At 46.4% G+C, this 26,457-nt stretch overlaps 1 protein-coding gene across 38 annotated transcripts in view; it reads right to left on the minus strand.

The window, feature by feature from the left end:
- The window catches only part of SORBS1 (sorbin and SH3 domain containing 1), a 275,655-nt gene that overhangs the window by 196,328 nt on the left and 52,870 nt on the right, over positions 1 to 26,457 (minus strand). For 37 of the 38 annotated variants that reach the window (XM_050959921.1, XM_050959922.1, XM_050959925.1 and 34 more), the window contains exon 2: positions 11,463 to 11,518. In XM_050959921.1, coding sequence (XP_050815878.1) covers positions 11,463 to 11,518 — 56 coding nt within the window. Of the gene's footprint in view, positions 1 to 9,608; positions 9,626 to 11,462; positions 11,519 to 26,457 lie in introns of those variants that run through there. The other variant, XM_050959932.1, reaches the window with a different exon arrangement.

Here is a 26,457-nt window from a genome sequence, read left to right on the forward strand (position 1 = left end):
GTCCCCAGAAACTGAGAAGCAGGCAGCATGATCTCCTGTAAATGTAAACAAACTTGTTTGTCTTAGCGATTGGCTGAACAAGAAGTAGGACTGCGTAGACTTGTAGGCTCTGAAGTTTTACATTGTTTTGTTTTTGAGTGCAGTTATGTAACAAAAAAAAATCTAAATATGTAAGTTGCACTTTCACAGCAAAGAGAAAGCGTTACAGTATTTGTTTGAGGTGAACTGAAAAATACTATTTCTTTTGTCATTTTTATAATGCAAATATTTATAATAAAAAATAATATACACTTTGATTTCAATTACAACATAGAATACAATATATATGAAAATGTAGAAAAACATCCAAAATATTTAATAAATTTGAATTGGCATTCTATCATTTAATAGTGTGATTAAAATGGTGATTAATCGTGATTAATATTTTTGAGTTAATAACATGTGTTAACTGTGATTAAACGACAGCCCTAGATTTTATCCCAACTCCTTCTTTTTAATACATAGTTATGGCATCTAAAGACTGATCTGCAGGCTAGACCTATGAATAATCCAATCTCTAGGCACAATGTGAGAGTTAGAGTCAAATCCAAAGCTCATGGAGGTCAATGAAGAGTCCTGTCACTGATTTCAGTGGGCTTTGGATCAGGATGCAAAGTACAAAGGGCAAGGAAGTTAGAAAGCCAGATATTTGGCAGTCTCCTTTTAGCAGTCTAAGAGCTCATCTACACAGCACACTTAACAGTGCCTGCATTGATGCACAAAGCAGTGCATCATGGGTAGCTACCCCAAAGTGCAACTTGCCACAGTGTGTTTTGGGAAGTTTCTGCAATGCCTCATGGAACCAAAACATTGTTGCAGGGGAGAATGAGAACATTGCGTAGGCATTCCATGATGCACTGTGCTCAATGGCAAACAACACAGTGGTTTTCACACCTTAAAACCGCTGCACCTACGCCATAACCCCAGAAGCATGGAGCTTGCTTAGGTGTGCACTCTTGCTCTGAGCATCTCAAACACCTAGCACCTTCTTCTGCAGTATTTCCAGAGTGAGGTAGGGTCCGCCATGCAGAACATAGTGATGTCCTGCAAGCAGCCCTGCTGCAAGCCATTGAAAAAAACAATTCACAGTTGCTGCTGGCAGTCACAGAGCAGCTGCACTCTGTTGAGCGCCACTTCTTGGCCTGTGAAACAAGCACTGACTGGTGAGACCACATTGTTTTGCAGGTATGGGATGATGAGCAGTGTTTGCAGAACTTTCGAATGCAGAAGGCCATCTTCCAGGAACTTTGTGCGGAGCTTTCCCCTGCCCTGCAGTTCAGCAACACAAAAATGAGAGCTGCTCTGACAGTGGAGAAGTGAGTGGCGATCGCTATTTGGAAACTTGCAACATCAGACAGTTACTGGTCAGTGGGGAATCAACTGTGGGAGCTGCTGTGCTCCAAGTGTGCAGGGCCATTAATCGACTTCTGCTACGAAGGGTAGTGAGTCTGGGAAATTTGCAGGACATAGTGGATGGTTTTGCCATGGTGGGGTTTCCTAATTGTGGTGGGGTGATGGATGGCACGCATATCCCCATCTTAGTACTAGATCATCTTGCCAAAGAGTACATAAACCAAAGGGGATATTTTTCATTGGTGTTGCAAGTGCCAGTGGATCACAGGGGGGCATTTCATTGACATCAACATAGGATGGTCAGGAAAGGTTTATGACACACGCATCTTTAGGAACATGTTCAAAAACCCAAACCTTCACCTGCCTTGTATCACTGTCCCTGTAAAGCCAATCCCACACCCAAGCCCACTGCTTCTACTCAATAAAGAACATTTATTTCTCAAATACATTTACTTTATTTAACAAATATAAGTAAAGAGGGAAAACAGAAAAAATGGTAACCTTGGGGAAAAGGGGTTGTAAAGTTGGAACGGGAGAAACATTTTCAGCTGCATAATATAAAACTGCATTCCAGACCATCAAAGGTCTGTGAATGGGCCCCTTCTGTTCCTTGTACCTTCCCCCCTGAGTTAAGTGAAAGGGATAATAGACTTTTCACCTACACCTCAGGGAATGCTTGGGGGAGGGTGATTCTGCACCAGGCAATGCTGGCTGGCTGTCTACCAGGGTCTTCAGAGGGACTTTACCCTCCTGCTTCTGTTCCTCCAGTTCAACCAGACTGCTCAACATGTCTGTTTGGTCCCTCATAATCTGAAGCATCTCATCCTGCGCTGCATGCTCTTGCTCATTTGAAGCTTTCCTGCTCTCCATGTCCATGTCTAACTTCTCGGACAGTGAAATCCTCCACGCTCTCAGCTCTGTGTCAACTGTCCCAGAGGCGTTCAGTATTTCGGTGAATAAGTCCTCTTGCTTTCTCTTCTCCTCCTGCTAATCAGTGAAAGTCTGCTTTCAAGTGTTGATGACACGCCAAAGGACACATTTCCAGCTGTCACTCATGGGAAAAAATAAAGGAGCCACTGTACATGAATAAAATGTTTCCATAGCAAGGCCATTTTCATTAAAAAAGCCACCCTTATTACACTAGGTGCAAGCTATAACATTATCTGAATCTGTAACCAGTCGCTGTGCTGTTTTGCTGCTCCAGCCATAGTGAGTAAGCCCCTCCGGGTCATGAGTGACGGCACATTTAAGAAGTTTATGGCAAGCTCATGTTGGTAGCAGAGGTAGCTAGTCGAACAATGGCCCTTCCCCATAGCACCACGGGAAGCTGTTTAGGAACGGGGTGGAGAGAGAGAAATGTTTTCACTCTCAAATTGAAGAATCTCTCATGTGGGGCCCCAGTCCCGTATCAGCTGCTTTAAACTACTTGCCGGCCCACGCCAAACACATTAAAGGCACATTAGCGGCTGTGTGGTTTGGCAACCTGAAATATGGGTGCATGGGGTAGGTCTACATGCCCTTTTTTTTTTCTTGTAAGAGCACTTTTAATGAGAACTACCCCTGTTTCCCCTAGGCGACCCTATGTGATATCAGTCTTCTGAGGGTAACAGAGGCAGAAAGGAAGGAGCGGCTGCAAGTGTCTGGGTATAGACTCAGTCCTTATGCTGCTATGTTGTGTACTGCAATGATGCCAGTAGAATTAATTCAAGGAGTTGTGTGGGAAAGTGTCCTATCATGATGGAAGAAATAAGACTGCCCTGCCCAGAAACCTCCTGCAAAGGATTGTAGAGTACCTCCATGAAAGTCTCCTAGAGATATCCATGGAGGACTCCTGGGCTATCCCAATCCACATAAACAGTCTTTTTCAGGGGCCACCCTCTGCATAGCTGGAGCAGCCTCTTGTAAGCAGAGAACCACAGCACCTCACTTTTTCTTCACAGTAACCATGCAATACCACTAAATGTGTGTGCCTGCTAAAGTTTAACTGGACTTTGATTGTAACTGTATACTCATGAGTGATGCTTCTCCAGCATCACAGTCAGCCACCATGATGTCCTGTGACCCACAGGGCTCCAGGGTTAAAAATATTTCCTGGCTCTCAAGGAGAGCCTGTCTCCCATTCTCCTCCTCCTCTTCCTCATCCACCATATCATCCTCCTTGTTGTCCCTAGACTCACATCTGTGAGGTGTCCACATTGCTTGTGGACGTGCTGGTAGAGCCACTGCTGAGAATTGCACGCAGCTTGTAGAAACAGCATGTGTGGGGTTAAGCACCAGAATGACTGTTCGCCTCCCTGGCCTTCTGGTACGTTTGGCGAAGTTCTTTTATTTTCACATGCGCTGCTGTGTGGCCCTCGTGTGGCCCTTCTCCCCCATTCCACAAGCGATCTTTGAATAGATGTCAGCGCTTCTTCTGCACAGACTCTTCTCCCCACACAGCGATGAGATCCACCACCTCCTGTGCAGACCAGGCTGGAGCGCATTTGGGGCATGTAGTCTCCATGATCAGCTGTTCTCAAGCTGGCGAGCTCCCAATGCTGATCAAACAGGAAATGGGAAATCAAAACTTCCCAGGGCTTTAGCAGGGGAGGGGCTGTTTCCTGTGTACCTGGCTGCAGTGCAGCAGAGTTGAGAATGATCTCCAGGGAGGTCACAAATTAGCATTGTGGGACACCACCAGGAGGCCAATTAAGTCGAATTACACAACGCTGTGTCTGCACTACCTCGCAGTCAACCCATGAAAATCGAATTAAGTGCTATGCCTCTCACAGAGGTGGATTACAGAAGTCGACTTTAGAGGCAACTTAGGTCGGTGTAAAGGACCCAGCAATGGAGACAAATACATTAACAGGTTGACTTAAGGCAGCTTCCTTCAACCTAACTTTTTAGTGTAGACCAGGCCTAAATCTCCAATGTGTGATTTCTCACATTCTAAGCGTGCTTTGAAAAGAATCGCTGCATTCAGCTGAATTCCTCCAATACCTGGGTATCAAAAATGACTGAAGTGGCTGAGGAAAGCAGGAGAAAAAGTAACTTCCTGGGTACTTTATTACTTTTCTGGACAGAGAAAGGCATTTGCTTCTCAAACTGCACAAAACAGCTTCATTTGTGTAAAGCTATATTTACATCCTAGAGTATCTGGTTCTTCCTGCATTGAATACTGTGCTTATTAGCATCTTTTAAAATACAGATTTCAGCTGGAAGCAGGAACTTCAGGCCTCTTTTCAAGGGCCTAGTAGTAGCTTGATGCTTCAGTGTCACATGAAAACACAGTTCAGAACAAACAGTGAATGCACAAGAATATGAAAGACACTTTGGACTTAGGCCCGGGGCAAAGAATAAAGTACTGTGGTGTTAATGGAGAAAATCAAGTGGGGCAGTTGTACCTCTAGCCTCATGCTGCTAACACGGTCAGCCAGATCTCAGGGCCAGGCCCTGGAACTAGCCACAGGTAGACAAAAGTAACAGCTGCAATTCCTTTAATATTCCTGAGACTAGATCCAGCTGGCTGTTGGAGAAGAAAAGGGTCATAGTGCCTGTGCTCTTTTGAAGATGGCTTGCATCCACCGACAGGGACAGTACCAGTATACAGTCCTGGCACTCAGAAGAACACATGGACTGTAATTGTGCCCCCTCGCATCCCCATATGAGAGCTAGTCACCTCTAGGCCCTTAACAACCAAACTAGAGCATGTATTTCTCAGCAGGGACAAATAATTCATAGTCCTTTGAAGGCCAGCCTATATGTCACACACCCAGGATTTCACACTCAGCAAACACATTCAGGAAAGGGTTAGCATGGGTTCTGGAACTGAGCCACACATATGCCAAATGGGAGAGCAAGTTGTCATGTCACCATGGCTGTGATATCTTGATAACCTTTGGTGTCCTGTTCCTACAGTGTTGCATGTGGAACAAGTTACTGAGCAGAGCCTAGCAGCCCACAACAGAAATGTCTACAGAAACTCTGCTACCCATTCTTTCTCCATGCACTGCACTGAAAGTATACTACTCAAAGCTCCCTGTATGGAGGTCTTTGCACAGTCACCCTAGTGCTGCTCTCCACTGGGTCCTTGCACTAGGGTGACTGTGCAAAGACCTCCACACAGGGAAGTGTATCTATTTAGGGGAGAAATCATTTTAAAGGACACCTTTAAATGTACATACTACATATTTTATAAGCAACAGTACTTGGAAGGAATAACGTCCTGGATGCAGAGTTTGATACTGGACGCAATGATCTCTCCATGAGGAGAAGTCATACCTGAATGTCCCGATCATTTCTGGCCCTCGCAGTCAGGTTGTGGCACTGGGTACACTTCTGCGGGACGTGTCCCTCTCCCAGGCAACGGATGAACTGTGAGTAACCGTCAGTTACTGGGAAGGCATCCTAGCAGGAAATGCACCTCTTCAACTTGAAAGATCCAGACACAAATGTGAGGGAGAAAGCTTCCCAGTCAGGAAGGGCAGGAAGCAGGAAAACTAAGTCCTTATGAGCTAATGAGGAGGGTAAGTAGGAAGGAAAAATTAAGTTGTTTTTTAATAGAGAGAGAACAAGAAAAGGAAAATAACTACTAAACTACACTACAACTAACAGGTAAGGCACTATTTAAGAGGTCAAAGGAGACGCAGGCTGTGCTGTGGATTTAGTCCCAGACCATAGGCAGTAGAGAAGGAACAGGGGGGCAGTCGGACCGCATAGTGCTACATATACATGAGATGGGCACATGTGCGGCCCAATGGGCACTGCTGATGAAGATCTCCTGATCCCAGGCACAGGGGACGCTGCCACACCTACAGTGAAGCACCCACAGGGACATCACTGGAAGAACAGTACTTTCAAGTTAAAATTAGTTTGCATTCATTCACATGGCCCAACAGTGCTACATTGTTACAATAAACCAGAGTGGGGGTTTCATCCAGAAAATTTGGTTACAAGGATACAAAGCAAAAAATAGTTAATTTAGTGCCTAATTCTAATAGCTTATTCGGTGCCTCATAGATACGGCAGCCAATGAGAACTGTGTACCTAGATCTGAGGACAGAACTTGGCCCTTCACATGTATGACAGTGCATGAGTCAGAACTGGTTTTGTTAAGAACCCTACACAGAAGCCACTAAAATACCTAACTTTCCCGTAGAAATCTCAGCCCCTACCTTCTTATATCTATTTTGGTTCCTCTCTAGTTCATTCTAACTGTAAAAGGCTCTGACTCAGACATAATGAGAATAATTTGCCTTAATTCTACCACTGAAGAGATTTATGAAATCTTGTACACTCAGAGGAATGTGTGAAAAGATGAACTGCTGAGCCTCAGGAAAAAAAAGAGCTCTCTCAGATCTCTGATCAGGGTCAAACTAGACATTTAGACATAAAAATAACAAATAAATCCATGTGAAGACAAAGGCCTATTGTATATTACTCATTCCTCCAGAACAACCCACAGCAGGGTGAGCGTTACATGGGAAAACTCAGTGTAAATTCACTCTCTAGCATTCTCAGCTCTTTTCTTCTGTTGATGATGAGGGCTGCAGACAAAGAAGAAAGATTTGTGTGCCCACAAAGAGGCGGTAGGGGACACTTCCTTCCAAACGCACAGATTCCCACAGTTTCTTACAGAAATCCCATGAACCTAGGAACACTAGAGCAGAGGCACAGTCCCCTGCAAGCTACTCCCTCCCCATCCCACCCCATAGCTCCCAAAGGAGCTGTGCTGCTAGAAGGTGCCACCAAAGATGGGTAAGAGGAGAATTAGGTGTGTAGTGGAAGTTCCAACCAGAATGCTCCAGGCTTGCCGGGGTATGACAGTCCAAAGAGCAGCTTCCTCTGACTCTACCCCTCCTCTTTGGGAGGGAGAAAAAGTATGTCCTTCCTCTCTCTGCTTACCAGCTCGACCTGATCAATGTTCCCTTATGAAAATGTATATAGAGTTCAATAGGAAACGCTAATTGTATATAGGTTTTTCAGACCATCCTCCAGAATCGTACAGAAAATGAAATCCATCTACAGGATTCTTCAGGAAGGCTCAGAAAAATCTATAGAAAGGGTCCCATTCTCTGTTAAATTCTGCTGGGTTTTAAGAGTAATTTCTAGAGAAACTTGTTAATTTTCTATTAAACCTTATTGGTTTAACCCTATTACATTACATTTTCAATAAGCGTATTTGACTGAGTCTTAGCTCTTCCAAGCCACAGAGCAGGTTGGAGTAAAGATTGGTCTTAAACCCAAGGAGGAGGAGCCATTCTGATTCCCTGGTGGATGAAGCCAGGCCAGGCTCACCCCTCCCACCAGAAGCTAAGGTGCAGGACAGGAAGTATAAAAGGTGGGGTATGCTGTAACTCAGCTGAGTCTGAGCTAGATGTCTGCAGCCTGCCGCAGATCCCCAGAGCAGAACCCATGCTGCACCATGCCCTGCCCTGGAGGAGGCCAACCCAGGCGAAGAGCAGCCAGGACTGCTGCTTGCCACATACCCTGAAGAGGTGGGGAACGACCTCAAGCCGCAGATACATGATGGTGGGAGAATAGGAAATAGCCCAGGGAAAGCAGACTATAGTCTGGTTGTGTTGCTGGCCAAACACCAGTCACCATGTTTCAGGCAGATCCCCGCTGACCCAGTGGTGGAACACTCTGCCACTGTTAGGGCCCTGGGCTCAGACCCGGTGGAGTAGGGTGGGCCCAGGTCTCGTTACTCCATGCTGCTAACCCCACCCCTAGGTGGTAGCCTCCACACCTTAGGCCAAGTGCCTGCGTTTGTCTGCAAATTTGCTAGAGCTAGGACAACAGTCTGTTCGTTGCTCCAGCCCTGCCTGAGGGTTTGAGCCCCTAGATTGTTTCCCTGAGGGCCTGAACCCTAAGACTGTTTGCTCTGTCCTGCCTGAGGTTATGCACCCCAAGACTATTTGATTCCTCAACCCTGCCTGAGGGCCGGATCCCTGAGATTGCTTGTTTGCTGTACGTTATCATGCAGTAGGGAGCGGGGTGGATTGACCTGGGAATGTTGTTTAGTTTTACTGGGACTGTCTGCATGCGGGATGGGAGAGCAGGGGATGACTTTAGGTGAGGGAAGGTACCTGAGCCTGTAACCTGAGCCAAGAAGGGGGGTGGGGCGAGTCGACACCTTTGCTCGGGAAATTGGACAAAGGGAGAGGGGGTGAGGAGGAGGGGGAGAGAGCCTGCTGGAGTGGTTTTTGGTTTCAGTTTGGGGTTGGCTGGGAAGAGGCAGGGAACCCCAAGTCTGGGGTCTAAGATTCTTGCCCCCCAGAAGGACCTGGCTGAGGGGTCCTGGTTGTACCTACAAACCCTGCTTGGGTCGTCTAATAAACCTTCTGTTTTACTGGCTGGCTGAGAGTCACAATGAATCACAGGAAGTGGGGAGTGCAGGGCCCTGACTCCCCCACATTCCGTGACAGGGGCCTCAACCCCAACACTTGAAACACTACTCTCCTGAAACGGGACAATGCCTGAGCGAATGTAGTGAAGCAGAGTGGCCACCCACTGAGCCGGCGGGTAGGGGCAGGACACCACCGCTAATACTACAGGAGGACTAGCAAGATTAGGTTCTTGGCAAGCAAGAGAAGGGGGCATTGCTTCCATTTGATATTGTTTTCATCAGAAAATTACACTGCATTAGAACACAACTTTGAGAGGTCACGTTAACTACGAGATATTAACTATGTCTTTTGCAATCAGTTTAGATAAGATCGAGCTGGTCATGAATTAACCTGTTGGGGCCAAGGGTTTACCGATTACCAGATGATACAACGGTGAACATGACTTGCCCCAGTCTATACTGGCTGCAAAGTCATAATTATCACAGGGTGAGTGTGACAGGATACACCCCTGTGTTCACACTCTACAGAGGCATGTCTGGTGAGGAGTCATTTAAAAACTCATAAATTTGCTGGTCAGTATTGTCCTGGTAAAATATGTGGGGCAACGCTGTGTGAAGTTATAAGAGTCCCCTGTATGGTGTTATTAACACATACACCTCTACCCCGATATAACGCAGACCTCGGGAGACAAAAAATTCTCACCGTGTTATAGGTGAGACCGCGTTATATCAAACCTGCTTTGCGCCCCCCCAGTTCCTTGTCCCCTGACCGCCTGCTCCAGAGACCCCCCTCCCTAATCACCCCCAGGACCTCACTCCCTACCCAGCCCCCAGTCCCCTGACTGCTCCAACCCCTGTCCACGCCCTCCCCATGACAGGCACTCACCGGCAGTGGCAGGAAGCAGAGCAGCATGGCCCCAGTTCGCTCCACTCCGCCACCTCCCAGCCGCGGCACTCCGCTTCCTGCTGTCGGTGAGTGCAGGGAGATTAGGGAAAGGATGACGCCCCCACGCACCTGTGGCGGGAAGTGGAGCGCCACGGCTGGGGCTGGGCTGTTCCGCTTCCCGCCACCGGTGGGTGCAGGGAGGTTGAGGAAAGGATGCCCCCCACACTCACCGGTGGCGGAGCAAGGCGGCCCCAACCCACTCCACTCTGCCAGTTCCCAGCCACGGCGCTCCGCTTCCTGCTGCCAGTAAGTGCGGGGAGATTAGGGAAAGGATGCCCCCCACACTCACCGGCGATGGGAAGTGGAGCAAGGCAGCCCCAGCCCACTCCACTCTGCCAGTTCCCAGCCACGGCACTCCGCTTCCTGCTGCCAGTAAGTGCGGGGAGATTAGGGAAAGGATGCCCCCCACACTCACCGGCGATGGGAAGTGGAGCAAGGCAGCCCCATCCCACTCCACTCTGCCAGTTCCCAGCCACGGCACTCCGCTTCCTGCTGCCAGTAAGTGCAGGGAGGTTAGGGAAAGGATGCCCACCATACTCACCTGCGGCGGGAAGTGGAGTGCTGCGGCTGGAAGCTGGCAGAGTGGAGTGGGCTGGGGCCGGGCTGCTCTGCTTCCGTCGCTGCTGGTGAGTGCGGGGGGATCCCTTCCCCCAAGACTCCTCCCCCGAGCGACACAGCTGGGGCTGGGGCAAAGAAAGCAGAGCGGGCTGCTCCTGGCCCCCCGCTAATCCCCCAAGGCACTCTGGGACTGCAGGGTCCCCAAAAGTGCCCTCCCACAGCTCCTGCCCCCCAGACCCTGGGAGAGGGGAAGCCCCTGACCACCTCCGAGACCCTCTGCCCCTTATTAAACCCCTCAGCCTGGTCCAGCACCCTTAACATGCTGCTCAGAGCAGCGTATCAGAGCTTTACTGTGTTATTTGCAAACCCACGTTATATCAGGTCGTGTTATATCGGGGTAGAGGTATATTCCAAACCCCACAGTCCTGCCCACATAGAAGCTGGCAAATAGGTCTGTCCTACACAAAGGAATGTGTGATTGGCTTAATTTGAATTTAACCAATAAAAAGGGTCATCAAGAAGAAAGGGAAGACAAAGGATGTTCAAACAGATAAAAAGACCCATCAGGAAACATCCTTCCACATAGGCTCTGTGGCCCTGGTGCTCAGCTGGAAATGTTTTTCCGAGAAGACTGAAACTATAAAAAGGAGGGCCAGAATCCCAAGGCACACCCTCTCACTCCCTGCCTATCACATTCACTGCACTTGAAGAGACATAGGAAGCAGCACTGGACTCTGGGGGAGGGGTCCTGATCTAAAGAGTTTGGTTAGTCAGATTGTTGAAGCATGTGAGAAAATTTTGTTTTGAACTGAATACAGTTTGTTAACTTAGGCACTAGTAAGCATATTACCTTTATTTTTCTTGTTAACATTTCTGACCTTTATGCCTCATTACTTGGACTCAACTACAAAGCGAGAGATTTTAAGTAATACACTTGTTTTACTGTTTAGTCTAATCCAGCGTGCAAGCTGAAGTGTCTGGGTAAATCCATTTGGAGTAACTCCTCAATGTCATGCTCTAATTCAGTGTAATTTCCTAAGCTGAACCCTTCTTTTGTGCTTTAAAATGTTAGACCCCAAAATCAAGAAAACAAGATGCAGAGACATATAAAACCAGAAATAAAGATGAATATTCTTTTGCCAATAGCTTTGCAGCTTACTTTTATCAAAATGGACCTTTCCATAATCTGCATTTGATATAGATCATGTGGAGAACAGGAGTTTGTAAAGAACATACCTTGAGCAAAGCATGGAAGAGGAGAAACTACAGCTCTCCAGGTATGTTCCAGCCCACTGGAAAAGAGAAAAATAGTCAAATTACACAACAATGTTATACAGCCACTGGAAGAATAAAGTGCAAAATGTTCTGTCAGCTCAAAGTAAAAAAAAGGACCTACCACCCTGGGCCATCTGTGAAACCTGGCAAGCATCTTTGTTCCATTTTCTTCAACTAGTAATGTTATTTTTAAAAGCTAATAGTCACCATTTGTCTATGAATCATCTGATATGAGGCAACAGCATCCAAGTCTATATGAAACCCAAGGCAACATCATCTGTGTTTATTATTCTATAAAGAGCAGTGGTGCCAAGTTTCCTGCAACACCCACTTTAGACGCCGAAATCCAGAGGCCTGAATGTGCTGCTGTTAGCATTTAGAGACAGGAATACGTTTTGATCTAATACATCAGACAAAGGCTTAGTTGGTAATAAGATGGAATTGGATTCCACAGCAACTTAAAATAGTGCCAGATACTAAAAGCACCTTATGTAACTCATACCAGATAATTCATATTTATTCTCTTTAATTCTATTTCTCAAGTTGGTGTTTTAAGCATCCTAAAAATACCATGAAAGTTCACAGATAGCAGTGAAATCCTTCTAGCTAAATCGCATTAATGCAGCTTGATTGATGTGTACAAATGTTTTATTTAACTCTGTTCTTACATTTGCTGCTACTACATCGCATTCAATATGAAATTATTCATGAACAGCTGTAATGACATGGAACTAATATCAGCACCGTGGCACATACACTAGTAAATAGAGATTAATCAACCTAGGTTCCTGTCAGTACCTACCATTGGACAGCACACCAAGACATAGAGGAATAAAAGGATATTGTGGATGTATTGGAGAACATCTCTCTGATGGTTCTGCCTGTGACAGCTCCATAGAGTGCCTTCCTCTGCCAAAGGGGTAGGGTTTTGCAAGGCTCTCTCTCCATAAGGGGGTAAGTCAACTGGAGGAAGAGCTGCCTGAATAGGGTGTTGGAGCTTAGCTGCTATCTACCCAGGGCCATGCAGATGTTGCAGTGCCTTGTACAAAGTAACACATTTGGGGACTAGCTAGGTACTTGCAGTCCTGCAACCAGACACTTCTCTGAATGCTTTCCTGCACACCCATGCCACCATCTACCTACAATCTCTTCTAAGGCTGCAGTAGCATCCCCCTACACACATAGCCAACCAGCCTTTTGCAGGCTCTGAAGCCTCTGGTCACCCACCTAAAATGAAGCAAGTCTGAAGCACAAACTTCCAGACAGGAATGATGGGAGGCAAGTTAGGGAATTCTTTCTTCACTGTAGCTTGCCAGCATGAAGGACAGGGAATCAAAAATAGCAGCACTGGCAAAACCAAGGTCCCAACCCCATGTGGCCACAAATGTAAAGTGAACCCAAAGCCTTCCCATGGTCTATGCTCAGAGCTGTTGTACTGATCTTTGCTAAGAAGCTTCAGGAAGTGCAGAAGCCCAACGCTTGTATTATTATAGACCTAGTTCAAGATCAGGGCCCCAATGTGCTAGGCACGGTACAAAACAGAGTGAGAGAAGTCCATCCCCGCCCTGGAGGGTTTACAACCTAAATAAATAGGCAAGACTGACAAAAGTAGAAGAGGAAACAGAAGCAAAGTTAAATGACTCATCCAAGATCACACAGCAAGTCAGAGACAAAGCCAGACCAGTCAGAATTCAGGTCTCCTGACTCCTAGATTTGTGCTCTATTCATTACACCCACGTTGTTGCTCAACTTACATACCCCTTCTACTTCCACTAGCAGGAAGAATTGTTACACTCACCAACAGGGATGCCAGAAAGCAATTTGAGGGAAATCTAAGATACAGTGCAAGGGGTTTTGGTGGAAGCCAGCTGGTCTGCTACATAAAAGCAGGATCTTTTCTTCACTGAAACACAGTCTCTGCTTCTGTGTCCCAAACAGGTTCTTGGGGACCCAGAGCAGCTACAAGGTGCCAATTTATACGCTGTGGGAAAGGCACTGGGATTAGAAATATGTATTCAGCTGGACACATTGGTTGCCAAAGCATGTTCACTGGCCAAACTTGCCCTTTCCCTTCAAGAAGGTTTGTCTGTGAGATTCCAGTAGGTATAGTCTATATATACAAGCAGCAAAACCCCTGCGTCTCCACCCACACTCACCTGCAGCTTGATAAGTGCTTCTTCCAGTTGGCAGATCAGAGTTGCCAGCCCTCCAGGATTGTCCTGGTGTCTCCAGGAATTAAAGATTAATCTTTAATTAAATATTATGTCATGTGATGAAATTTCCAGGAATACGTCCAACCAAAACTGGCAACCCTGATATCCAAACTTGTCAAAAATGCTTCTACCCTCTCTAAGATCAGCGGACATATTTCTTTGATGTTGAAATGTCTCTGTTCCATTTAGCTGATCCTCTGTAGATCAGAAGAGGTAGGTGGAGTGTTGCTATGTTAGCAATTCTTCCCCTACTAACACTTTGCTGTGCAAGAAGTAAGGCTCTTTGGCCCTTTCCATGGAACAGCTTCCTCCCTCCTGTGTGTCTGGCAAACTACTCTGGCTCATGACTGGGGAGAGTGGAGCTGGGGGCTCCTTCCACTCCTCATCCCTCTCTGCTTCTACTCACAATTTGCTGACATCATGGAGTATCACCACAGCTAGAGTCATATTCTGAGCAGAGGGCCTTAATCCCTTTCTCCTGGGGGGGGGGGGCGGGGTGTGTGTGTGTGTGACCGCTGTGAAAACCTAACCCCAGCCATGCTGAGTGACACAATATATAACCACTCCAATATTTGTCCTTGGTAACCTGTGAGACCTGACGTCAATACATCTTCTTTGCAGCAGATTATTTTTTTGCCCTCTTTCATTTCCTGTTTAGGATGAGCGTAGAGGTACTCGATCTCATCATACCTCTGTTCCCATCTGTAAAAAGGAGACTAACAGAACTTAGCAAAGAGTCCTGTAGCACCTTATAGACTAACAGATGTATTGGAGTGTGAGCTTTCGTGAGTGAATACCCACTTCGTCAGATGCATGTAGTGGAAATTTCCAGAGTATAAATATACCTGCCTCTGGAAATTTCCACTACATGCATCCGACGAAGTGGGCATTCACCCACGAAAGCTCATGCTCCAATACGTCTGTTAGTCTATAAGGTGCCACAGGACTCTTTGCTGCTTTTACAGATCCAGACTAACACGGCTACCCCTCTGATACTTAACAGAACTTACTCCGCCTTAGCAAGGTGCTGTGAGATGCTATGGATACAAAGGGTACAGGAATTGCATCATAAATCACCTCTTACTTTTGTAGAGGCTTTTCTGGGGAGCCCAACAGAAAAGCCTCTACAAAAATAAGAGGTGAATTATGATGGCATTTCTGTACCTTTTGTACCCATGCTTATTATGGCCCAATCCCATGCCCACTAATGTTAATGGAAAGACTCCCCTTGATTTCAAGGAGTGTTAGATCAAGCCCTATCAAACCACATTTGACTTCACAAGCCTCCAAATGCCTGTGCTGTTGTGGAAAATAAAATATAAATTTGTTTTTAAAAATATTAATCATTCATTGGAGGGGGAGCACTGAGTATGTGTTTTAATCACCAGCTTCTACTGCAGGAAGCTGTCTACAGATACATCAGCTCACACTTGTATAGTCAGATGTTGCTAGATGTTCGCTGCGTGTGGGAGCCCTTTGTGTGCTGTCCCTGCTCTGCACAGACAGTTGGCACAGCAGACCTTGCTCTAACTGCCCAAAAACCACAGACTCAGTTCCCAGTGAAGGCACTTGGTCACATTTATTGTCAATGAAGCACGGTCCTAATGTCCTGGCTCAATGGTTACAGATACACTAATACCTATATGCCCATTGCAATTGACTAGCTCACTTAATGGTGAGACTTTCCATTATCCCCTAAACCAGCCAAAGACACCCTCTGAGATACATCTTTATACACAGATACAATCAACTTACGAATTGCCCCTGGTGTATCTAGGTGCCACCCTCTGACGTATTTGGGTGCCACCCATTGCCTTGTACCTGTTGGTTCAATCAAAACATTTCTATACATCATGCTGTCATCCTGACTTTATCTTTAGGATAGGTCAGTGTGTTCCTGTTCTCTTTGGGGAATATGCTGGTTATCAGGCTGTTCTGGTACCATCCTTCTGGAATGTGTTTGCATATGTGTTCTTGTGCCTAGCACTGCTTAGGAATATGAGTTTCTGCAATATTATTCCTGTTCTTTCCAGATTTTGTGAGCAGGCCCTGCCTTTTGCTCACAACTTAACTTTGCTTTGTAGCAGCAAAGCTTTGACCACTACTTCAGTTTAGGCCTCAGGCCCTCATACCAGGCCTCTGATACAAGGGCTTATGTTTCAGACCCTCTTCCTACATTACTGTTTACTGGTAAGAAAGATTTTGACCCAAAATAGTACTGATTTTTCACCCTTCACAAGCAAAAAACAACAATAAAAAATTAAGGTTGGACTTTTTTTGAGCTCTCTGAATTTTTGGATAAAGCTCACAGTTGAAGGCTGAGAACTTGTGTTCTACATATATTCTGATTCCAAGAAAATGATGGACTTTCCATCTGTCAGAAGACGGCAAGATGGCTCAGCTGGCTCACAGGGGTTATTATTAGTAATAATAAATATTGCCATTATACAAGCAACTCCGACATGAACTGTTCTTATCTAATGTTAGTTCAGACTGCCAAAGGAATGTGGTTTCAACTCCTTGGCATGGAGCAGCAATTCTTTTCAGAGCCCAATTAACTTCAGTCACAAGCACACACTTCCTACGGATATCCCAAAGGATCAGACCCAAACCAGGCTACGTTCCTAAAGAGTAGAAGGGGGACCACAGGAAAATGAAATTCTGCCACTAATCTGTTAATTTACAGTTTGAAGAATGAACATTCAGAATGCCATCCACTCCCTAAAATAGCCTGGGGAGGACAAAAACCGGTAGCAGATTTTTATAGCTGTTGCACTCATCTTATTTCTGTTTCCAATAGTCAAGCAATGCAACGGTCTCTCATGGAAGATGACAGTACAGCAGATATTGTAGTTGAGCATGTTTATTTTTTATATGAATTATTCTGTAAATTATACAGAATTTATGTGCAATTCTAGGGCTTAGACAAGTTGTCTCAGTGTGGAAACGTTTGGACACCCTGGTGTAAAGTAATTAGGGCTGTCAATCACAGTTAACTCAAAAAAATTAACTGTAATTAAAAAAATTAAATCGCAATTAATTGCACTGTTAAACAATAGAATACCAAATGAAATTAAATATTTTTGGATGTTTTTCTACATTTTCAAATATATTGATTTCTGTTATAACACAAAATACAAAGTGTTCAGTGCTCACTTTCTATTATTTTTTATTACAAATATTTGCACTATAAAAATGATAAACAAGAAATAGTATTTTTAATTCACCTCATACAAGTACTGTAGTGCAATCTCTTTATCGTGAAAGTGTAACTTACAAATGTAGATTTTTTTGGTTACATAATTGCACTCAAAAACAAAACAAATGTAAAACTTTAGAGCCTACAAGTCCACTCAGTCCTACTTCTTGGTCAGCCAATTGCTAAGACAAACAAGTTTGTTTACATTTACGGGAGATACTATTGACTTCTTCTAATTTACAAAGTCACCTGAAAGTGAGAATAGGTGTTCACATGGCACTTTTGTAGCCAGCGTTGCAACGTATTTATGTGCCAGATATGCTAAACATTCATTTGCCTCTTCATGCTTCGGCCACCATTCCAGAGGACATGCTTCCATGCTGATGATGCTCATTTAAAAAAATAATGTATTAATTAAATTTGTGACTGAACTCCTTGGGGGAGAATTGTACATTCTGTCCTGTTTTATCTGCATTCCGCCATACAAACCTCTACCCCGATATAATGCTGTCCTCGGGAGCAAAAAATCTTACCACATTATAGGTGAAACTGCATTATATCAAACTTGCTTTGATTTGCTGGAGTGTGCAGCCCCGTCCCCCTGCCCCCGGAGCACCGCTTTACTGCATTATATCCGAATTCGTGTTATATTGGGTCACATTATATCGAGGTAGAGATGTATTTCATGTTCTAGCAGTCTTGGATGATGACCCAGCATATGTTCATTTTAAGAACACTTTCATAGCAAATTTGACCAAACACAAAGAAGGTACCAATGTGAGATTTCTAAGGATGGATATAGCACTCAACCCAAGGTTTAACAATCTGAAGTGCTTTCCAAAATCTGAGAGGGACGGGGTATGGAGAATGCTTTCAGTTATCTTAAAAGAGCAACACTCCGATGCAGAAACTACAGAACCCGAACCACCAAAAAAGAAAAAGAAAATCAACTTTCTGCTTGTGGCATCACACTCAGATGATGAAAATGAATATGCGTCAGTCTGCTCTGCTTTGGATTGTTATCGAGCAGAACCTGTCATCAGCATGGACGCATGTCCTCTGGCAGGGGTGGCGAGTTATATTCTCTTGTGGTGCACAGGTTCCATCAATATTCAGGGCTGGGGGCCCTGCTCCACCAATGTTTGGAGCTGGGTCTCTCCCCCGGCCCTGCCCGGAACAGCCCCCGGAGCGCCCCTCCCCGGCCCCTGGAGTGCAACTGCCTGAGTGAAAGCAGCGCAGCTCTCCCTGGCCTCCGCTGCCAACACAACAGCAACACCAGCAGCAGGCTGAGGCAGCTGCTGCTGCTACTGCACCTCAGGAGGGGGAGAGGGAGAGGGAGCGGGAGGGGAGGAGGCACACATGTGCTTGGCACCCCTCCCCTTCCTCGGCACCAGATGCCAAGGGGCAGGGCCGGCTCTACAGTTTTCGCCGCCCCAAGCAGCACGCCTAATTGCCGCGGCGGGGGCAGTCCATGTGCCCTTAGGGGGGCAGGCGCATTTCCGCGGCAGCGGCAATTCGGCGGCAGCTTCTATGTTTAGCTGAAGCCACGGCAGATAGCTAAACATAGAAGCTGCTGCCGAATTGCTGCCACCACAGAAAGGCACCTACTGCCCTAAGGTCACACAGACTGCCCCCGCCACCCACGGCAGCAATTCAGCGCTGGTGCCTGGAGCCGACCCTGACGAGGGGGCTTCCAGCGGAAGACATCTGGAGTGGACCTCCATGTCTCATCTGAGCAGCTGCTTTGGCTTCGGTGGTGTTTGACCCTGTGACACACACACACACACACACACACACACACACACACACACGCCACCACTCCTGCAAACACTGGGCAAGGGGCAGCCCCATCCCCCACCCCCAATGAGGCTATGGCAAGGGCAGCAGGGGAGGAAGGAAGCAACATGTGATGGCAGTCCCCTTCCCCCCAGCACCCACCACCCCCTCCCAGAGCCCACACCCCCTTCTCTGGCTCCCAAACTCCCTCCCAGAACCTGCACCCCCAGCATAGAGCTTGCACCCAAACTCACTCCCTCCCACACCCCTAGTCCCTGCCCGGAGCCTGTACCCAGCACCCAAACTCCATCCCAGAGCCTGTACCCCCACCCCCACACTCAAACTCCCTCCCAGAGCCTGAACCCAAACTCTGTCCCAAAGCCTGCACCCCTCACCCCCTCCTGTACCCACAGGCCCTGCCCAAGCCCAGAGCCTGCACCCAAACTCCCTCCCAGAGCCTGTACTCAGCACCCCCTCCTGCATCCCCAGGCCCTGTCCCAGCCCAGAGCCTGCACCCAGCACCCCAACTCTATCCCAGAGCCTGCACCCCAGACTCCAACCCAACCTCTCAAACATCCTACACCCCAATTCCCTGCCCCAATCCAGGGCCTGCACCCCAGACCATCTCCCCCACCCAAACTCCCTCACAGAGCCTTAAGCAGGTGGGGGGCGGAGTCCAGGGGGGCAGGCTCTGAGCCTTCTGGGCACCACCACAAACCTGCCGCCCCTGTCCTCTGGAATGGTAGTTGAAACATGAAGGGACATATGAATCTTTAGCATATCTGGCACATAAATATCTTGCGATGCCGGCTACAACAATGCTATGCCAATGCCTGTTCTCACTTTCAGGTGACATTGTAAACAAGTTTGTCTGAGCGACTGACTTAAGTAGGACTGAGTGGACTTGTAGGTTCTAAAGTTTTACATTGAAAAATAAAACAATGCAGTTTTTTTTGTACATAATTCTACATTTGTAAGTTCAACTTTCATTCTAAAGAGATTGCACTATTGTATTTGTATTAGGTGAACTGAAATACTATTTCTTTTGCTTTTTACAGTGCAAATATTTGCAATAAAAAATAAATATAAAGTGAGCACTGTACACTTTCTATTCTGTGTTGTAATTGAATATATTTGAAAATGTAACAAACATCCAAAAATATTTAAATAAACAGTATTCTACTATTGTTTAACAGTGCGACAAATCTCAGCAGAGTCAGTAGCGCACAGCCCCTTGAAAGAACTCAAGATGAAGATATTTGCATCCCTAATGCAAGATGGCTGGTTCAGTAGGAGGCAATAACCTGCCACTGCGCTTCCCAGGCTTTGACAGGGACCATATTTAGAAAGTCAGGGTGGTCTTGAATTTAGAATATCAAGTGTTAGCCACTGTCAAGCTGGTTTATACTATAATGGCTACAGCTACACAGCAAACACTGTACACAGGCGATCCTACCCAAGCTAGCTTGAATGTAGCTAGAAAGGTAACAATAGTGGTGTAAACAGCATGGCACAGGCTTCAGCACAAGCTAGAGAGGCCAGTGTATACTCAAGGTACATAATTGGCTCTCTTGCCTGTACTCTGCTGTTTATGTTACTACTGTTAGGGTTGCCAACTTTGTAATAGTTAAAAAGACGCTCCAGCAGGAGTACTGGAACCACCTCGCTCCTTCCCCCCAGGACTTCACCCTGTCCCACCTCTTCCCCTAAGGCCCCGCTCCTGCCCCTTCCCCCTGAGGCCCTGCCCCCCATTCACTCCTCTTTCCCTTTCCTTCCGTTGCTCACTGTTTCCCCACCCCACCCCCACATGGGTCAGGAAGGACTTACCTGCAGAGCCGATTCAGGTAGGAGGTGGCCCTTGCTAAATAGGGGCTGGCACAAGTGATGACTCGGCACCTCCCTGCCTCCCCCCCCAGCAGTAACCAGACTTTGGGTGTCTGTTCAGATGGAAAACCAGACAGCTGCCCACACTATTACCCATGCTAGCTGTATTCAAGGTAGCTCAGGTAGGGAAGCCCGTGCACAGAATATTGAGTTTCTCTGTCCCCTTCTCACAGCACATAGCTTTGTGATGTCAAGAGAGCACTCTGGCAATGCACACTACAGCAGACTGCCTAACATGCAATCCAACAGCACAACTGGTAGGCTGGGCAAATGGGAGCCTGCCTGCCTGCTACTTAGTACTGGCTGCCTGTCTGGCACCTGGATCCAGCTACAGAGCTTAGATATAAGCCTTTCATGCATGATTACGGCTCATCATGGGCACTGAGCACTTCTGAAAATCTGGGCCTGGGGCTTTATCTCTGGGAGCCTGTCAGGACGGAAGAGGAGCTGTCTATGTTCTTCCTGCTACAGAGTCTGGCCTATGGCATATCTTGCTTTCGGGGCTTGTATCCATGAAACAGGCACTGAACATGTAAGACTCACACCTGTGAAGCCCTGACTATCTCTAGAAAGGTGCTAAGTGCCCTGGAGGCTCTGAACCTCACAGGAGGGGCTCTGTGCCTCAGAGCAGATGCCAGTTGTCTCTGAAGAGTCTGACACAAAACTATTTTAGTCATTCTGAAGCATTTTAGAATCAGTATTTTAGCTGGGTTCTGGTGTGCTTATAGTCTGTGGAAGGCACTAATCACGGAGTCCTCAAGCCCCTTGAAACTCAATGCCCCCAAACTCTGGTGTTACAAATCCAAATCTGGACCTCAATCTGAATTGTGCAGATTAGATACACCAGGGGTCGGCAACCTTTCAGAAATGGTGTGCCAAGTCTTCATTTATTCACTCTGATTTAAGGTTTCGCATGCCAGTAATACATTTAACATTTTTAGAAGGTCTCTTTCTAAAAGTCTATAATATATAACTAAACTATTGTTGTATGTAAAGTAAATAAGATTTTTAAAACATTTAAGAAGCTTCATTTAAAATTAAATTAAATGCAGAGCGCCCTGGACCAGTGTCCAGGATCCAGGCAGTGTGAGTGCCACTGAAAACCAGCTCGCGTGCCGCCTTCGGCACACGTGCCATAGATTGCCTACCCCTAAGATACTTCTGGACACCTATCCTAAAGTGTATGTTGAGGAACAGGCTCTGCATTTAAAAAAAAAAACCCTACAAAGCTCATGCCATATTGAAGAGAATGTGTTTAATAGAAAGCAAAGAACATGCATATCTATCTTGTCACCCACAGGAGTTCTGACTCACTGTCACTTCTTTGCTGCATAAATGAATCCAGTATGTCAAAACGGCAGTCAGGATGGCTGCAGTGTGACTTGTGACAGCATGAAGAAGGCTGTCATTTGCCGTGCTCTTCCTATGAAGAAAGAACATTCCCAGGCTCTGATGTGTTACACAACTAACAATCCTTCCCAGTAAAATGTCAGGACTGTGTGTGTAAGGGTAGCGCGGGGCTGTATGTTTAAGCCCACTGCAGTTTGTCATTGAGAGGTTGGGAGTACACGTCCCTCTTCTTCTCAAATGACATTACCTCCAGCATTAATTAGTGAAAGTTTGATTTGCAGTTTAAAATTAAATGAAACATTCTTCCCAACTTTGTCAGGCTGACTTTCCAATGCCCTGAGGAGCCAGCAGCACTGCTGAAAGCTCTTACAACAAACATGTCTTTGGAAAAAGTGACCTAAGTCATGCAAAGAACAGAGGATCCTGAGAGGAAGAAAGTGATAAAGGAACAGGAATTTTTTTCCTCTCTAACCTTCTGTGGACTGTGATTCTAGCAACCAATTTTTTCCAACACCATGGGTGGGAGGAGGTGGAGGGACATTGTTTATAGCATATAGACAAAGGCTGCAGCAGTAGCCAGATGAGGAGAATAACTTTTGTATAAGAACGGAAAAGTGAAGGGAAATGGCTAGGTGAGGACTCTTACAGGAAGAGAGACCATACTATGGTAGCATACAATTTTTCCTATGGAAAAGACAGGGATGTATGAAATAACAGAAAATCATGAATAGTAACCATCTCATGTGATCTGTGGGTCTGTTGCTAACCAGACACCAAGAAAAGGCTGCAGTTCTCATTCCTCATTTGCACTTCATTGGCAAAAAGGTCAAAGCTTTGCAAACACTGAGGCAGCCTCACATCACCCTTAAGAGATGGGCATAGGCCACTATTTTCAACAACATCCAATGATTTTCAATGCTTCCATCTTTGGGTGCCCAACTTGAGACACCATAAAAGGTTTCTCAGCACTTTTGTTTAAAGGCAGCCCAAAACCACAAGGTGTGTTTGAAAAGCTTGCTCACGCTCCCTGTTTGGCATCTGAAGAAAAGAAGATGCATAGAGAGCTTCACGCCAATATTGTTTAAACTTGGGTGCCAATATATTGATTTTTCAAGGTGTCAAGCTCCCGTGGCGAAAATTACAACCCTATTATACAATTGTATAGAATGGCTCAAAAACCTACAGAAAGGCTGCTATTAAATCTAATAGGGTTTCAGAAAAATTTCCATAGAACCTCTCTTGATTTTGTCCCCATTGGATTCTGTACCAACCATCCAGACATGACATTCTGAAAGTCAAGTCAGCTATTTTATGGATTTAGGTGCCTCACTTTTGACCCACAAATTTGATAATGTATTGGGAAGTGACGTGCCCAAAGGCAGGGCCAAAGAACAGAATCCAACTGTGTCAACTCCCAAGCCCAAACATTAGTCAAAAGAGCCATCTTTCCCTACTATTCCTCAGCTTGGCTAGCTCAGCCCAGCTCTCTTACTTGTCCATTTTTAGACACTGATAATTAAAATACTAATTATAGCCTCTGTAGATATTTCACTAATCTTCTTTACACAGTCAAAACATCCGTGCCATCATTTGATGCTATCAGAATACCAGCTATGGCAGGTGCAGACACCACCAGTATTGTTTTTCTAGCAGGAGTGGGGCAAAAATTTTACCACCACCCAAAAAAACCCCCAAAAAGCCCAAAAGTTTAAGCAGATGTGCTAAACATTCCAAAGAAACACATCTGCCCCCTTAATTTCTGTCACATTATTTCCAACTGATTTTTATGCTGCAACTAGCTTTTCATAGCTGCGAAGAAGATAAAAGTCTCATTACCAAAAATAAATCCATCCATTATGGATGACAGAGAGAGAGGCACAGCACTACCTATTATGGTATCAAGCAACAGATTTCACTCCCTCTGCTAACTGCCTATTAATTAACAATCTGACAAGGTTTTCAAAAGAATTTCTGAGATCCTTTGCTCCCTTCTTTAATTCCTTCATAATGCTTTGTATAAATAAACATGTCAGGCCAGGAAAGAAGCGGGACATCACATCTAACACAGTGCAGAACTTGTTTTCTATTCAAATCCAAATTACTTGGTGAAGAAGCAAAAATAGCATCAAAAGGAGAAAAATGCAAGAAATGTACACAATGTAACAAGCATGCATATAATTCCAGGGCTGGTGCAACCATTTAGGTGCTAGGATTTGGGGGGTTGCATTTTCTTCGGTAGCAACCATGGTGATTGGATCTTCAGCCGCCTCAGTCGCCGCCGGCATTTAGGCGGAGGGAGCTGGGGCAGGGGAGCGCGAGGAGAGCCACCTGCAGCAAGTAAGTCGGGGGGGAATGCAGGGGAACTCCCCACCCCAGCTCACCCCTACCCCGCCTCCTCCCCAAGTACACCGTGGCTGCTTCAATTCTCCCGTCTCTCAGGCTTGCAGCACCTAAGCTGATTGGTGCCACAAGCCTGGGAGGTGGGAGAAGTGAAGCAGCGACGGCGTGCTCGGGGTGGAGGCAGAGCAGGGGTGAGCTGAGGTGTGGGGGGGATGCCTCAGGGTGGAGGGTGGGGAGCTGCCGCAGGGTGGGCACCTCAGGGGGGAGGGAGGGAGCTGCCGCGGGGGGGCACCTCGGGGGGGGGGCTCAGGGATGGGGGAGGGCGCAAGGCGGAAGTTTCACCTAGGGTGCGAAACATCCTTGCACTGGCCCTGTATAATTCCCAGTCTTGTCCCTGGTTCAAGCAGCTTAACCACCAAATTTGTCTGCATCCCCATCCCACATAGAGAGGTCTATTGGCATAAGCCATACCAGAATTATAATAATGAATCTCCATGAAGCTGCTTCACTTTATGCAACAGCATCCTCTCCCTGAATGCTAGACACACAACTTCAATAGGAAAAGCTTTAGCTTTGATAGTGTGATTTCCATAGCTATGAATCCATGAGCTCCCCACTCCCGCTTTTTCCTGTATATACTGCATTATATTTCTCACATTTGCTGAAGCCTGTATAGGTTTCTGTGTGTGTCTCTCTCACTCCCACACACACACCCCTCTCTCTCTTGAGACTTTACTTTTATTCTTTCTTGTTTGCCTTCATTAAAAAAAAAAAACAGATGTAGAGCAGGGATTGGCAAACTATGGCCTGGGGGCCACATCTCGCTCTTCAGATGTTTTAATCTGGCCCTCGGGCTTCCGCCAGGGAGAAGGGTCCAGGGTACTGTGGCTTCACACGGCTCCTGGAAGCAGCAGCATGTCTCCCATGCAGCTTCTATACACAGAGGCAGCCAGGGGGCTCCACATGCTGCCCCCGCCCCAAGTACCATCTCCACAGTTTCCATTGGTTGGGAACTGCAGCCAATGGGAGCTGCCTGGCCATGCCTCCACGTAGAAGCTGGAGGGGGGACATGCTGCTGCTTCCAGGAGCTGCTTGAAGTAAGTGCCAACCAGAGCCGGACCCGCTCCCATGCCCCAACCCCCTGCCCCGATCCCACTCCCATCCTCCCATCAGTCCCAGCCCAGAGCACCCTCCTGCACCCTGAACTCCTCATTTCTGGCTCCACCCCAGAGCCCACACCCCTAGCTGGAGCCCTCTCTCCCTGTCACATCCCAATCCCCAATTTCATGAGCATTCATTGCCCACCATACAATTGCCATACCCAGATGTGGGCCTCGGGGCAAAAAGTTTGCCCACCCCGATGTAGAGTGAAAGTGCACATGTTCAGAAACAGAACCACCATTGAGCAAGTTGTCACTAGCAGTCTACCTAAGAGTCCAAAGGAAACCCCAGAATAGACAGAATACAGAATAGACAATATGCAAATGGAGAAACTGAGGCACAGTGAAGGTAAGTGATTTTTCCTCAGGGTCATATGGAAAGTATATGGAGTAGAGACGTGCGGAAAAAATTTTCATGGGACATTCAAGATTTCAAAAAAACACCTTTCAGAAATTCATGAAAAATGAAACTACCCCAGAATAGTTATTAGACCAGTGGTTAGGGCACTCTAATGCAGACCAGGGCCTTGAACTTGGGTCTCTCACATCCCAAAAGACTACCTGTGCTACCAGGCTAGTGGCCAGAGTCTTGGATAGGTATAGCACTGTGCGAGTGCTGGGTTCTAACCAGGAAGTCCATCCTGGGCCTGAGAAACCTTCCCTAGTGAAAATTTAATCAAATCTGATGCATTCCTGCAAAAAGTTTCTGTTTCAATCAACTGGCATTTTCTGGTTAAAAGCTTCTGTTAAAAAACTCCTAACCAGCTGTGATATGGAGTCCTGTGCTTCATTCTGAAATCCAGCTTTCCTCAGTGCACTTTTTTTAATCTCAGGGAAACAGGCAGGGACATTTTAAGTGGGCAGGAGAAAATGACATTTGCTCAGAGCCAGATTACAGCAAGGGCAGAGACTGTACCTCAGTGTAGCTACTTTAGAACAGCGTAGGCAATTCCTACCCATGGGAGCATCTCTGCTTTGTGTAGATAAATTTCTTTGCTTCTGCAATTCTGCTTAGCACGTTTAAGAACTGAGAA

The sequence above is a fragment of the Gopherus flavomarginatus genome, chromosome 6, assembly GCF_025201925.1.
Source record: "Gopherus flavomarginatus isolate rGopFla2 chromosome 6, rGopFla2.mat.asm, whole genome shotgun sequence".
NCBI classification, from domain to species: domain Eukaryota; kingdom Metazoa; phylum Chordata; order Testudines; family Testudinidae; genus Gopherus; species Gopherus flavomarginatus.